This window comes from Fragaria vesca, linkage group LG3 (genome assembly GCF_000184155.1).
Source record: "Fragaria vesca subsp. vesca linkage group LG3, FraVesHawaii_1.0, whole genome shotgun sequence".
Lineage (NCBI taxonomy): Eukaryota > Viridiplantae > Streptophyta > Magnoliopsida > Rosales > Rosaceae > Fragaria > Fragaria vesca.
Genome location: NC_020493.1, coordinates 15,214,239 through 15,227,066, shown reverse-complemented (window position 1 = coordinate 15,227,066; position 12,828 = coordinate 15,214,239). Strand labels below are relative to the sequence as shown.

At 37.4% G+C, this 12,828-nt stretch overlaps 4 protein-coding genes across 4 annotated transcripts; 2 read left to right on the top strand and 2 right to left on the bottom strand.

The window, feature by feature from the left end:
* Nucleotides 1-726: 726 nt before the first annotated feature.
* LOC101314927 (adenylyltransferase and sulfurtransferase MOCS3-like) lies at nt 727-4,657 on the bottom strand. The gene is made up of 11 exons (XM_004294355.1): nt 4,323-4,657; nt 4,013-4,105; nt 3,867-3,922; nt 3,582-3,646; nt 3,317-3,391; nt 3,085-3,163; nt 2,532-2,570; nt 2,282-2,390; nt 1,899-2,017; nt 1,430-1,546; nt 727-1,314 (listed from the first exon to the last, which is right to left on the bottom strand). The coding sequence occupies exons 1-11, from the start codon at nt 4,585-4,587 to the stop codon at nt 934-936; spliced, it is 1,398 nt and encodes a 465-aa protein (XP_004294403.1). The 5' UTR covers nt 4,588-4,657; the 3' UTR covers nt 727-933.
* Nucleotides 4,658-4,778: 121 nt separating this feature from the next.
* On the top strand, nt 4,779-6,888 carry LOC101293078 (RNA-binding protein 48-like). Its single transcript, XM_004294365.1, has 9 exons — nt 4,779-4,913; nt 5,068-5,179; nt 5,275-5,358; nt 5,452-5,532; nt 5,604-5,743; nt 5,847-5,961; nt 6,057-6,126; nt 6,466-6,528; nt 6,629-6,888. The coding sequence occupies exons 2-9, from the start codon at nt 5,118-5,120 to the stop codon at nt 6,704-6,706; spliced, it is 693 nt and encodes a 230-aa protein (XP_004294413.1). The 5' UTR covers nt 4,779-4,913; nt 5,068-5,117; the 3' UTR covers nt 6,707-6,888.
* A 343-nt stretch (nt 6,889-7,231) lies between these two features.
* On the bottom strand, nt 7,232-8,434 carry LOC101308754. Its single transcript, XM_004295797.1, has 4 exons — nt 8,405-8,434; nt 8,267-8,318; nt 8,014-8,143; nt 7,232-7,679 (listed from the first exon to the last, which is right to left on the bottom strand). Exons 1-4 carry the CDS (start codon nt 8,432-8,434, stop codon nt 7,547-7,549), a joined length of 345 nt encoding a protein of 114 aa, XP_004295845.1. The 3' UTR covers nt 7,232-7,546.
* Nucleotides 8,435-8,989: 555 nt separating this feature from the next.
* Nucleotides 8,990-10,064, top strand: LOC101302630. Its single transcript, XM_004294397.1, has 2 exons — nt 8,990-9,125; nt 9,363-10,064. The coding sequence occupies exons 1-2, from the start codon at nt 9,011-9,013 to the stop codon at nt 9,644-9,646; spliced, it is 399 nt and encodes a 132-aa protein (XP_004294445.1). The 5' UTR covers nt 8,990-9,010; the 3' UTR covers nt 9,647-10,064.
* Nucleotides 10,065-12,828: the final 2,764 nt, after the last annotated feature.

Genomic DNA, 12,828 nt, shown 5'->3' with positions numbered 1-12,828 from the left:
ATTAAATGTAAACTTTGTAACTTTCACCTTCATTTATTGATTCAATCTCAAGAACAATTTTGATTTTCAGAAAGTTTACTTTTTTGTGATTTTACTCATGTAAATAGTAGACATTTCTCATGAAAATAGTAGTTGTGTCTTATGTTAAATGTAGACTTGCAAATTTTACATTCGGTTGGTTTAATCTTAAGAATCATTTTGATTTCCAGAAAGTCTACTTTTTTGTGATTTTGCTCATCTAAATGGTTGATATTTCTAATGAAAATAGTATGCGTCTTATGTTAAATGTAGACTTTGCGACTTTTGCCTTCAATGGGTTCAATCTCAAGAACCATTTTAATTAATTTCTAGAAATTCTACTTTTTTGTGATTTTGCTTATCTAAATGGTAGACATTTCTATTAAAAACAGTATATGTGTCTTTTGTTAAATGTGTCTTACGACTTGCAACATTTTCAGTGATATTTTTCATGATAGGAGCTGTTTCTTATGATAGTTGTAGATAGTCTCAAGAATCATTTTGATTTCTATAAAATCTACTTTTGTGTGATTTAGCTCATCTGAATAGTATACATTTCTAATGAAAACTGTAGATATATAAAGACTTAACGGAGAGTTAACGGCGTTAGTTTGCTTTAACATGCTATAGCAAATCAAAACCGGTTGGGTATGCATACCCTAAGGCACACAAGTGAAACCCTAAGAAGTTTTGGTCACAAAAAAATATGCATGGTAAAATGGTTTTCTTTAGATGAAAAAGTGTTCAAGTCTTCAACATAGAAAACCCCTCTGGAAATACTGATTCCATTTCTTTTGACTATTGTAAATTTGCACACGTATTACAAATACTCCATACGAAATAGATAGTGAATTCCCAACATAGGCACAGCCAAAAATTAGTATACAGTACACAAATGTCAGGTACTTAATATTGCTAATAAGTAGGAAAGTCTGGATCCACATCACGAGCCCAGGCCTCCAGTCCCCCAATGATGTCTCTGGCAGAGGTGAAACCCAGCTTGTGGAGACTCTGAACAGCCCTCTGGGAATCATTACCCCTTCTACATACTACATATAGTTCAGAATTAATACCTTTGTTCTCTTCCTTTTCCTTCAAAGCTAGAGAGATTTCAGGTAACCGAGCCTCCAAACTTGGGAGTGGAATGTTTAACGAATTGGGCAGAGAAACAATCTTGAAGTGGTGTTCTGGACGAACATCAATCAACACATGTGCTTCCCCGTTAGCAATTTTCTCCTTGTACTTTTTAGTATTTATTCTGGAGTCTGCCTGAAGTAGGTTCAACTTCAAAGGTGCCTGTATGGGCCATTAGAAAGCCAGATTAACATGAGAAAGGACAGTAGCATTGAAAAGTCAGTTAATGTGTGTGTATGTGTAATGTGTGTATGTATCAATGGGAGACTATATGTACCGGAGTTAGTGGAGACTGAGTGAAGTTTTCATAATCAAATTCCCGAAATTGCTGCTTCAAGAATGTTGTATTTTCACCACAAGCTACACATTGCAAGGACCTTCCTCGGATCTTAACCTGCAATGCCAAGCCGGTTATTGTGGAATGTCAACTTTCTAGTAAACTTAATATCCAGAAACATAAAGAGATACAATAAGTTAGTAATCAAATTCGACAAAGGATGCATTACAAAAAGATCCCAAAAGGTGGAAATGTATTTGGCAGAGGGCTAATCCTGGTTGTGTAGCCAAAACACTAAATATATAACAGATTGAGGTCACCAAAAGAGACAGAAAGTGGAACTGTATACATCTACCCAAAGCACCCTGACTTCAGTAATTTGCATTTCAAGACATTATCAATAGTATTAAAGTAAAGCTGAGTCCACCAATTAGAAATTGAATTTTATTAGTTTCAAAATGAAACATACAATTCGAATCCGTCCTGACAATGAATCAAGTAAGAGCATCCGTCCTGAGAGTGGTTCACCAACTTCACCTGCAATCTTAATAGCTTCTAGGGCTTGTAGACAGCCAATGATACCTGGAACTGAAATAGGAAAGTAGAATGTTAGAAACAGGGACTAGAAGCAGGCTAGGATATAGAAAGTGATATGTATAAAAATAAATAAATAAATAAAAAACAAACGATAAATGAATGGAAAAGAAACTCCTAGTCATGTGATTTTTTTTTCACATCGCAAGTACTATGATCAAACTTGTATGCTTATCCCTGTATTGCATTCGCTTTCGGAAATGATGCAGCTATTTATATTATATGGTCAGCTGAATGATGACAACTTTATTAACTTACCTACACCTAGTACACCACTATCAGAACACCTTTGACATGCTGTTGTAGGCGGAGGAGTTGGAAATAGGCATCGATAGCATGGACCACCATTATAATTGTACACTGTGAGCTACATAAACAGATTCGAAGAAGTAAGTAGTTGCAATCTTACAACATAATATATGAAAATACAAACTGTACTAGAATCACATATAAAAAGGATTGTATGCTTTAAGATAGGACAAGTTATCAGATTTTCTGCAAAATGTACCTGCCCTTCAAATCCTAGTGCAGCACCAGATACAAGAGGCTGCAAGAATAAACACAGGAATAATAAATAGTTCAGTGGGGTTAAAAGACTTAAAACACACAAATGGTACAAAAGTACTTTCTTTCCAGATTATAACAGGACTAATACAACTTTAATTATACATTTATTTATGAGAATCCACATTTTAAGCTCGCAAATTCAAACACAAAACACACTGGAACAGTTCTTTCACAAAACAGGAAGTATAAGGGAGGAGTTCAGATATCAATCGCTATATCAGATGCACATTTATTATCATCTTTCTTTTCATTTTTCTTTGTTGTGCTTTTATTAAACAAAGGGTGTTCAAATGTGGGTTCTTCCAATTGGGAGACCATAATCTAAACTGTAAAGTTGACAATCGGTTTCTTCATTGCTCATCATATGCAATGATCTCGTCTATACTCGATAGTAGACAATGGATTTCTTCATTTCCCACTGATCAGTGTCCAAATAGTAACAAAAGGTATAAACTTAAAGAGAGTTTGCAAGATCATAGTAAGGGCCAGATTACCTTCCCTAGCACCACACAGCAATCGCTAATCATGTAACGGCTAGGAGCATTGTCAGTGGCATCTACTACTATATCATATCTTTAACACACCAATAGTCAAGGATGACACAGTGTTTCAGCAATTAGGAACTAAAAAGAAACTAAGAAGTTTAAACCATATTTCCAAACTTGCATTAAAGGGAAAATTAAAAATAAAAAAGGAAATTATACAAGTGCAAAATTTCAAGGATACTTGCTCATGATTTCCAAAGCATTGGATGTGCGTAAGGGCTCTTGGTATTCCTCAACCTGGATAGTGGAGTTGATCCTGCTTGCAAAGCCAGAAGAGTAATTGATCAAATTTGTAGGGGACAAATTTGTGTCATCAAGAAGCAATGAAATGACATAAAACAGATCAACTTAGCAGCAAAGTTGATTTCTTTTTATTATATGCAATGCACTCCAATGTAACTCCAGATTCTTAACATATAAAAATAACTCCAAAACAAGAGACGTACGATCGACAAGCAGCCGCAGCAGATCTCACTTTTGGCTGACCAATAAACCTTTCTGTGTGGATAATCTGAATCGAGTGAAAACTGTTAAAAGGTAAACAAAGTGAACAAACACACACACGCTTTCACAAAAACAGCATAATGAAACACTATGAAATTCACTACGCAGTCATAGTCATTATAGTGATTTTACTGAGTTACACCAATCAGCATTGCTAGCTCAGAAACCATACAATACATAACACCGATACAAATAATAAGAGTAGAAGCATATTCTCCAACTTATACCTGCCTGTGCATATTGTTGAGCTCAACCACATCATGATCAACAATCCCCAATCGGCCTAAAACCAAAACGACACAATTTCAGTTCCTACAGTATCGAAAAAATCAATCAAATGCAATAACCATATCAAAACAAGGCAGGACCTTACCTACACCACAAGCTGCAAGATACAGCAGAGCGGGCGAGCCCAACCCTCCAGCTCCAACCACCAAAATCGACGACTTTAGTAGCTTCGACTGAGCTAAACAGATTACAACATAAAAACTTTCAATCAGAAATGCCCTCATTTCAGAAATCCAAAAAAAAAATCCATTCCAAGTTTTACACTATGTTTCAGATTCAAAATTTCAATTAGTTCATATTGGTTGCTAATTACTATAAAAATTTATACATCAATCACAATTAGAACTAAAGTTAACCAATTTCCATATATAAATAACTTCAGAAACTTGAATGACCTTGGACTCCGAAGGAAGGAAGCAAGAGCTGGCGACTGTAGCGGTAAATCATCTGAGGCGACAGATCGTGACCGTAGCCGGAATCAAAGGGCGACGGTACAGGAGCACAAGAGCCATTTGAAACGGCGCCGTTCGACTGCTCAAGGCTAATATCTTGCAGCCGAGCTTCGAGGGCCGAGATTCTGAGCTCGATCTCACTCTTACTCGCCTTCAAGCTTTCAAGCTCTCTGAGAATTGAAGTCACTTCTCCACCGTCGGCTGCCATGGATTTGCAGAAGAAAACTGAGGTTGAGGGACCTGAGGTTTAAAGAAAACCCTAACGGAATAAACGATCGCAGAGCGCGAACGCTTTGTCAATGCTTCTTTTGGTTGACTAAGCAGGGGCATTATTGTCATTTAGAAATTAGGCCAAACCAAAACATTAAGAAAAAGAGAGAAAGAAAGGAAAAAAAGTATAAACCGGCGGTAGCTATATTTCTCTGTGTTCTGTTCAATTTCCATTCTTCACCTGCAAAGCACAGCTTTGATGGCTGTGGAGGATTAGAGTTGGTTTCAGGCGATTATGTCAAATGCTATAGTGAGTTAAAAGCGGTGAGTTTCTTTCTTTTGTTTTGTTTTGGTGAATTTGATTTTGTGTTCGGGAATTTGGATTCATATGCACCACGGAGTGTGATTTGGGTTCAATTAGATAACGTTTTGGAGTGTGTGAGTTTAATTCTCCATTTGGGTTTCTTCTCTCTTATAGTTTAGTACAATCTTTGGTGATTATTGCTGAGTATTGGTGGTAAAAAAAAAATGCCACGGTACAAAGATGAGCCTCCTGCTGTTCGTGTTTACACAGTCTGTGACGAATCAAGGTCTCTCTATTGGTCCTTCCTTTCTTTCTTTTTTTTCGTTCAGCTTTTGGATACATTAGTTTTCGGCGTCTTATTGATATACTAATTTGCGGCAGGTACTTGATGGTGAGGAATGTTCCATCGTTGGGATGCGGTGATGAGCTGTTGAAACTGTTCTCGTCCTATGGAGATGTAGAAGAGTACTTTACTTTCTTTTCTTTGTTAAGATTTTATTTGTAGCTAGCGAACTATTTGTCTTGTGTTACTGTATCAATGTTTGATTGCATGTTCAGGTGTAAACCCATGGATGCAGAAGAGTGTGAGCAATTCACTGATGTTTACTGGATAAAGTTTCGTCTGGTCCGCAATGCCAGGTGAATATCCTATGATTTGTCAAGAAATTAAGGTAGAGCTGAGTATCCGACTGATGGTTGTTACGATTTAGGTTTGCAAAGAGGAAACTAGACGAGTATGTTTTCCTTGGTAATCGACTTGGGGTTTCATATGCTCCTCAGTTTGAGAGCCTTGCCGACACAAAGGACAAACTAGAAGGCAGGAGAAGAGAAGTTCTAGCACGACTGAACCGTAAGTTCTCTGTATGATGACAATGGCTCTTATGTATTGCAAAGTGGTGCAAAAATTTGAACTTACTACATATCTGAAGCATATGATTTATTGATGATATCAGCTTGTGGATCTAAAGGGTCCAGAGTTAACAAATCAGGTGGTTTAACGGAGGTTTCATCCGACGCGACCACGTCCCAGACATATAGTGGTCCCCAACTTGTAAACTATAGTCAAAGGTATGTATAGACTAGAAAGCATGTTAAAATTTCACTTTCATCTCAACCGAACATGTTTTATATAGCTTGACTGATTTTCTTTCCTTTCTGTTTAGGGACTACGGGCAATCACAACTTACTTCGCGAGTTAATAAGCCTCCCATTACAAGAGTTTCTTCTGAGAAGGTTTGTTATTGCTCTCAGATGCTAACAATTCTCTTATAAGTTATAACACCCTTCCGCTTCTAGTGCAATTTAACATAGCACCTTTTTAGCAACAATGAAGTAACCTGTGATTTGTATGAGTAGTTTGCAATAGGACCCCCTTACCGGGGTGACTTAGTTGGAGTGAAGCCAAACCATGGGTTTTTGTTCAATAGGTTGCTAGCCAATGTTTAACAGATATGTTTTTGATGGGATATGGTTCAGAGTGTAAAAGATTTGTATGAAGTTTAAAATACTTGAATGCTGAAGTTGCTTATGATTCGCATCTGGCTAATATGATCCTTTTGTAATTCATTGAAGGAATATTTTGCTTCCCCATCCATGAATCAAACTGTCCAGATGGTCAGGGAAAAGCTCGATAAGGTAAGGACATGAACCTCAATGATGGCATGGACTTTTTTTTTCCTCTGAGTCGGCTACAATCTTGTGAAAAGTGTATAATACATTCTCTTCTGTCTTTTAGATTCAATCAAGTACCGAGCACCTGCTAGAAGAGCATAAATCCAAGAAAGCAAGGGTGGATAATAGACGGAGAATCTAATGCATTTTGTGAGAACAAGCAGTCCAATTGGATCTGGAAATGTGTTTTTTGCTCTCAGTCTCACTTCAGCTGTCATTGAACATAATGCACCCTGTTTTTATATATGATTTTTAGGAGGTTGGGAATGAGTAGGAGGTTAGTTGATTATGTAGTCTATACCAAGTAGAGAGTATTTCTTATGGCTAATAATGTGAAAGGAATTTTTGTAAAGGAAAAGCAACCTGTGTTCTTTGCAAATACTAATGTGAATGGTTTAGAGATCATCAAAGCTAAAGCATATCTATCAGCCTGCTGGAAGCATTTCCTGCAGACATGCAGGATATCAAGGGGGAAAAAAGCCAGTGTCTGTTTTAAAACTACTCCCGCTGTTTCAAAGCATTTTGCAATAGCCAGAGGGCTTCTTTTAGTCCTGCTTGGTAGATTTTTGTTTGTACCAAAATCCTGAGTGGAATAACGAAATGATTTAAGATTAGTGTACTTAGAACTTCAACATTTTTCGTGCCTTAGACGAATCATCATAACAGTGAGTGAAACCAACTCATTGATAAGAAAGAAATTAATGTCAAAACATAACATGAGCCATCAAGGAGCAACTCTACTCCAGAACCACACGAGTTTTACGGAGCACCAAAATGTAGCAGTGATTAAGAAGAAAAATTAGACCACAACGGAACCTCTTTCATTAAGTTAAACATAACGAATGACTGTGAAACACTAGTTTTCGAAAGAAACAATCCAAACCAAAGTACCAATCATGGTTACTCTTTCTGAGTAGGTGCCGCCTTCTCATACCGTTGCTTAAACTTGGCAACCTGGCCGAGGTTCTCAGCCATTTGGCGCTTAGCCTTCAAGTGGTAGACTTTTCCAACATGGTGTATCTTGGTCATCATAACGTGCATCAGTCTCCCACTCTGTGTCACGTAAGACACCCATTGCATCTGAGGGTGCAATCCTTTCTTCATCTCCTAATAATCTGCAATTTCACCCAACAATGCAAATGAATTGTTTATGCTATCATGAACAATATCAAAAACAATGTGAAAACACTCGGCATTCAACAGAGCGATCCACATCTTGAGTTGAGCATTTTATCGAACAGGTTGTGTGCATTTTCATTACAATCTCCAAATCTGTAGTCCATTGTTTTCATTCTGAATAGACACAATTACATGAACAAAACAGAAACCATGGATACTATACAGAAACAAAATTGACAACAATCTCAAGAACCCATAATACAGAGATAATGAATTTCAAAGATTTACGGCATGACCCAGCAACAAAATACAGAAACAAAAGCAACCTACTTTGAATTTGGACTGAAATAAGTGCTTTCTTCTACGCCTCCAGACTTCCAAAACAGTTTTGGCGACCCTGAGCTTGAAATCCAGCCAGTGATCAGAGTGAGTTGTGGGTATTCAGAACGCCTATGTTGCTCTTTTGCAAAGGAAGAAGATTATGAGAATGGGGCAAGAAGAAGAAGAAGGTATCAGACCAAAAAAGAAGAAGAAGAAGATAGGCTGTTGGGCTTCACGGGCTTAACGAGCCAGGTATATGGACCATGGGCAACGAAACGATTTGTGCAAATAATCGAATGAGCAGTAATGTTCACCTGGTCAGAAAATTATAGTTAACCACCGTTAGATATAAATCTAAAAGTTAAAACCAAAATAACTTAATTTTAAAATAAGCAAATACCCAAATCTGACTTAGGGTACCAAAAGACATCTTCCTTATAGGCTCAAAAAATATAATTGAATGAAACTTATTACATTACAATTTGCAAAGAGATTCGAAATTAAGAAGCTAACAAGTTTCAAAAAAATGTCAATTTCTAAACACGCCCATAATTTTCAAAACCTCACAACACTTTAAACCGCCAAGTGTTTCAAATTCTTTATTTGAACACTCATATGAGAGAACCCAATATTCAACATAAAAAAACCGATGCATAGATTTGTGCCCAAGATGCTCACAATTTTCAAGAGCATACAATAAAAGAACACCCACAGGTTTCAAAACCGCCTCAATTATGAAATGCACACAATTCAGAAAACCAGAAATAATAAAAATAAAAAAAACACACCGACAGTTTTCAAATTTGACAAAATTTTGAATGCTCACAATTTCAAAATTAGAAAAGATTTTCAAAAACGCTCACAATTTTCAAAACCGTCCACAGTTTTAAAGTCGCCAATTGTTTCTTACCTAGAAAACCACTATTCGAGAACACTCCATTCAACCTATAAAAGTCAGTGCCCAAACCAAATAAATCATATATGCTTCTATCTTCATCTAGTAAAAATGGTGCTTAATACTTCTACGGCATGTGAAGGTCAACATGAAGAGGAATATGGTGTTGGAAGAGATTTGACACTCACATTCAATCAAATCAATGATTTACCATATATAAATAGAGGTATATATATGTACAATTTCATTGTATTTTTTATTTTGCACGTACAATTTAGTGTCTCTCCTTGAATGTTTATATTTTAGTATTCCTTTAATCTTGTTCTTCTTGTGTGATAATGTTTTCCCTTCCGTGGTGTAACTGCAAATTTTAGAGGCTTTGGTGCAATCGATAAAACCTTTGTTCCATTGTTGGAGGAGTAGAGTTTGTTCTTTGATCCCTTCTCTGGTTGAATGTGCACAGAACAAAGGCCCGGCGAACAGTTCACTCAATGGGCATTCACAACATTGTGTCGACTGCTGTACTTTCTGAACACCGGAAAGCCCAAGAAGCTAACAAAGCAATCTCGTCGAGATCTGAGGAACTTATGGGAAGAGCTTCAGGTCTTCAAATTTGACTTGAGTTGGGTCGAGGACGATTTTATAACGGCCTTGGGTATGAAGGACGAAGTTGAAAGAGCGAAGAAGTTGAGGGAGGAAATGAACACTCTAGACACTCAAAGGAAGAGCTCGCTGCAGTGGAAGTAAAGTTTGAGGAAGCTCAACAAAAGGCAGCTGATATTGAACGGTTGATTGACGGTGGCATGGGTGAAATTATAGAACTAGATTGCGTGAGCCTTCATCATACAATAGTTTTCTTCGTATCCGCTCATTACTTGTTAAAGATACGCAAGTGAAGGCAGAGTTCCAGTAGGATATATTATAAACTTATGAAACTTACGGAACTTATGAAATGGCTTCGGCATGGTCACAACTTTGGGTTTTCTGCTATACTTTGTAAAGACTAGAACTACATTGTTTTTTTTGTTTTGGTAACAGTTGGTAGTAAAGTTTCTTAGCTATTTTGCTAAAGATATGCAAGTTAAGACAGAGTTTTGTCAACATATGTTATAAACTTATGTAATGGTTCGACATGTTTACAATATTTTGTAACATGTTTATGAGTACCTCACGCCAAGATTTTTCATTTTTGGTTGTGGATATATGAATGCTTTAGACACACAAAGAAAGAAATTTAAGATCTAGCAACTGCTTAGGAAAATTTTGAGGAAGCACAAAGTGAAGTAACCTGTGTTAACCAATTAACAAGGTTCTTGTATGAGTGAATTTGGGTGGGTGGGGTAAGCCTTCGAATCGGTATGACAAATTATATGGATCAAACTAGGTATATAAAGACAATAAGAAGCAGTGGGTGCTTTAGGGATTGAGAATAAGAGACCAAGCCCGTTTGGTATATATATCTTTGTTTTTTTTTTTTAAAATCTGAACTTTTAGAATTTATAATGTTTGGTAAATCAAAGAAAAAAAACCTTTTTGAAAATTACAGGTCAATGACAACAGTTTTTAGAAGCAACATGAATATTACTTTTAGAAGAAGTTATCATAAAAACTCTAGAAATTAATATATTTTGATTTTATAGCAGTTTTAGACACAAACTCATTTTAATTCACAGCCGATTATTTTCGCAGTATAGCAGAATCAGATTTTTTTTAAAGTCATTGCAATACCAAATTAGCCCTAAAAGTTGAGTTTACTTCTATTCTCTTTCTTTTTTATATTAAGGGTTAATGTTGAGGAAGCGTGTGTAAAGTAAAACAACAACAATAACAACAATCAAAATTTGCTTACTAAAACTTAATCTGTCATTTTTGTTCTTTTTCTTAGAGTCCAAAGAGTATGATCAATTACTCAACGGAATTACACGATAACAACCCGCCCCTGTGGGGTTGTTAGATAAAGGCATTACACAAGTTATTCAACCTCCTAGGCAGTTTACGCACACCCAGACAACTAACCTACACTACCACCACAGGAGTAAAAATGATCGCTGGCGTGTGGGGACTAGAGAGGTTAGCATCATCTCTCAAGTCTTACCTGCTACTGACACCTCTTGATGAGAATCAGTAGTCTTTTCTTCCTTCTTCCCATTTCAATCATTCTCACATGTACCCATTGCAGCTGCGCCTTCCCACCTACCGCTCCATGCCCTATATATGCTGCCTCAAGTAGCATTTGCAACTTCCTCTTATATAGCTTTCGATCCTTGAGCTTCAATTTCTTAGTAATCGGCTTCAACTTTTGCTTTTTTGGAGCACCTTTCATAGACTTACTCCCTTTAGGAAGTCCCCTCTTCTTAGGGGACACCAAATCCACTCCTTGAACCTTGATACCTCCATCGTTCGTTGCAGGGCCGAATTCATAGATGGTAATCGACCACTTGGCAACTATTTCCAACCTCAACTTGCATCATCTTCGGCCTCTTCTCCAAACTCCTCATATGACATCTCCTCAGCATGACATGATCAACAACCTAGAAGTGTTCACCTGGATCATCTCATCCTGCCTCCACTATTGAAGCATCTAGTTCACACGGAGTTTCCTACACATCCTCATTGTAACGCGCATCTCTCTCACTGTCCTTGTGTCCCTGGCTCTTCCCATGTCTAGGTTTGGGTCGAGTATTTGGGTCGCCAGACCTAACTTGGTGAATTGATGGACCAAGGATCAGTCACAAGGGTCCGGTCTATGTGAGAATAGACCACAGGCTTTGCACATACCTGAAATTTCTCATAGTGCAAATGCACTAGGGTTTTGACGCCCCCAAATCCAAACCTTATGTCAATCTAGATATGGCGCCAAACGTCCACAAGAGCTTGAAATTGACGACCCAATTAGAGTAAGGTTCGGGTTTGAGAAAATGCCCCATTGACGACCCAATTAGAGTTAGATTACCTACCCTCTACAGACTCAGATTCAAGCCAGAAACTGTAACTCATGTATCCACCTGATGCAGTCCAACAGTTCAGATTGTTGACACTATCGTTCTTCCCCAACAATAGCATGTGTTCGTTTTGATGCCACAGACCTCCATGCAACACCTTCTCACTCTCCTTCTTCACCTTGTAGATTACTGTTATATTATATAGAACTGGTAGATTACTGTTATATTATAGAGATTACTATTAGAGCATCTCTAATGGTAATGTCAAATCCTATATATGTGGACTCTCGACAGCTATAAATGACATGTTGATGGAGGAGAATGATATTATCGTTAGCAAAAACCATGTAACCACAAGCATCAAGAGTTGTCTTTGCCACACTTCGCGCGTTGCAACATGAGGTATGTTTTCTCCACTTGAGTTCCTTAATTCCTTTAAATCGGGATAATGTTCAAGAAGCAGCTTAACTATATGAACATGACCTTTGCTTGATGCAGAATGGATTGGCAAGGTGCCGCTACTATCTGCTCAATGAGAATCAGAGGGACATCTTTCTAATAGGATGCAAAGCCCTCCAAGATAACCTGTTGATGCTGCAAAATGAAGGGGAGTCCTCCCTACCACGTCTTCGGAGCGCTCTAATGTAAGTCGCATTCTTCATATTAACCTCTAATCCCAGTACATCTACTAACCTCTTTTCTTCCTTCGATTCGGTTTCTGTTGTTGTTAGGATGGAGACCAAGGAAGATATATAAACTGCTTTTTGCAAAAAGAACAAAAGACTAGTTTCTTCTCCCTCTATGTTTAGACAAAATGGCGAGGAGACCTAACAAAACAAAGCTTTTATAGGAGACTTGGATATTAGTTAGCTCTCTTGCTTTTATCTTCCCCGTGTAATAAGAATTCAAATAACATCACTTCTTTAGTAGTAGGATCCTAGTAGAAATAGGACTGATCTTTTCTTGACTAGAAAAACAGAAAAATAT

Coding starts and splice junctions, on each gene's coding strand:
- LOC101314927 (XM_004294355.1), bottom strand. CDS start 4,587: ATGGCAGCCGACGGTGGAGAAGTGACTTCAATTCTCAGAGAGCTTGAA. Junction 3,923..4,012: donor TCTTGCAGCTTGTGGTGTAG/GTAAGGTCCTGC, acceptor TTTTGGTTTTAG/GCCGATTGGGGATTGTTGAT. Junction 3,392..3,581: donor GCTGCGGCTGCTTGTCGATC/GTACGTCTCTTG, acceptor CTTTGCAAGCAG/GATCAACTCCACTATCCAGG.
- LOC101308754 (XM_004295797.1), bottom strand. CDS start 8,434: ATGTCTTTTGGTACCCTAAGTCAGATTTGG. Junction 8,319..8,404: donor GTACCCTAAGTCAGATTTGG/GTATTTGCTTAT, acceptor TTTTCTGACCAG/GTGAACATTACTGCTCATTC. Junction 8,144..8,266: donor AAATCGTTTCGTTGCCCATG/GTCCATATACCT, acceptor CCTTTGCAAAAG/AGCAACATAGGCGTTCTGAA.
- LOC101302630 (XM_004294397.1), top strand. CDS start 9,011: ATGGTGCTTAATACTTCTACGGCATGTGAAGGTCAACATGAAGAGGAA. Junction 9,126..9,362: donor TTTACCATATATAAATAGAG/GTATATATATGT, acceptor GAATGTGCACAG/AACAAAGGCCCGGCGAACAG.
- LOC101293078 (XM_004294365.1), top strand. CDS start 5,118: ATGCCACGGTACAAAGATGAGCCTCCTGCTGTTCGTGTTTACACAGTC. Junction 5,180..5,274: donor ACAGTCTGTGACGAATCAAG/GTCTCTCTATTG, acceptor AATTTGCGGCAG/GTACTTGATGGTGAGGAATG. Junction 5,533..5,603: donor CGTCTGGTCCGCAATGCCAG/GTGAATATCCTA, acceptor GTTACGATTTAG/GTTTGCAAAGAGGAAACTAG.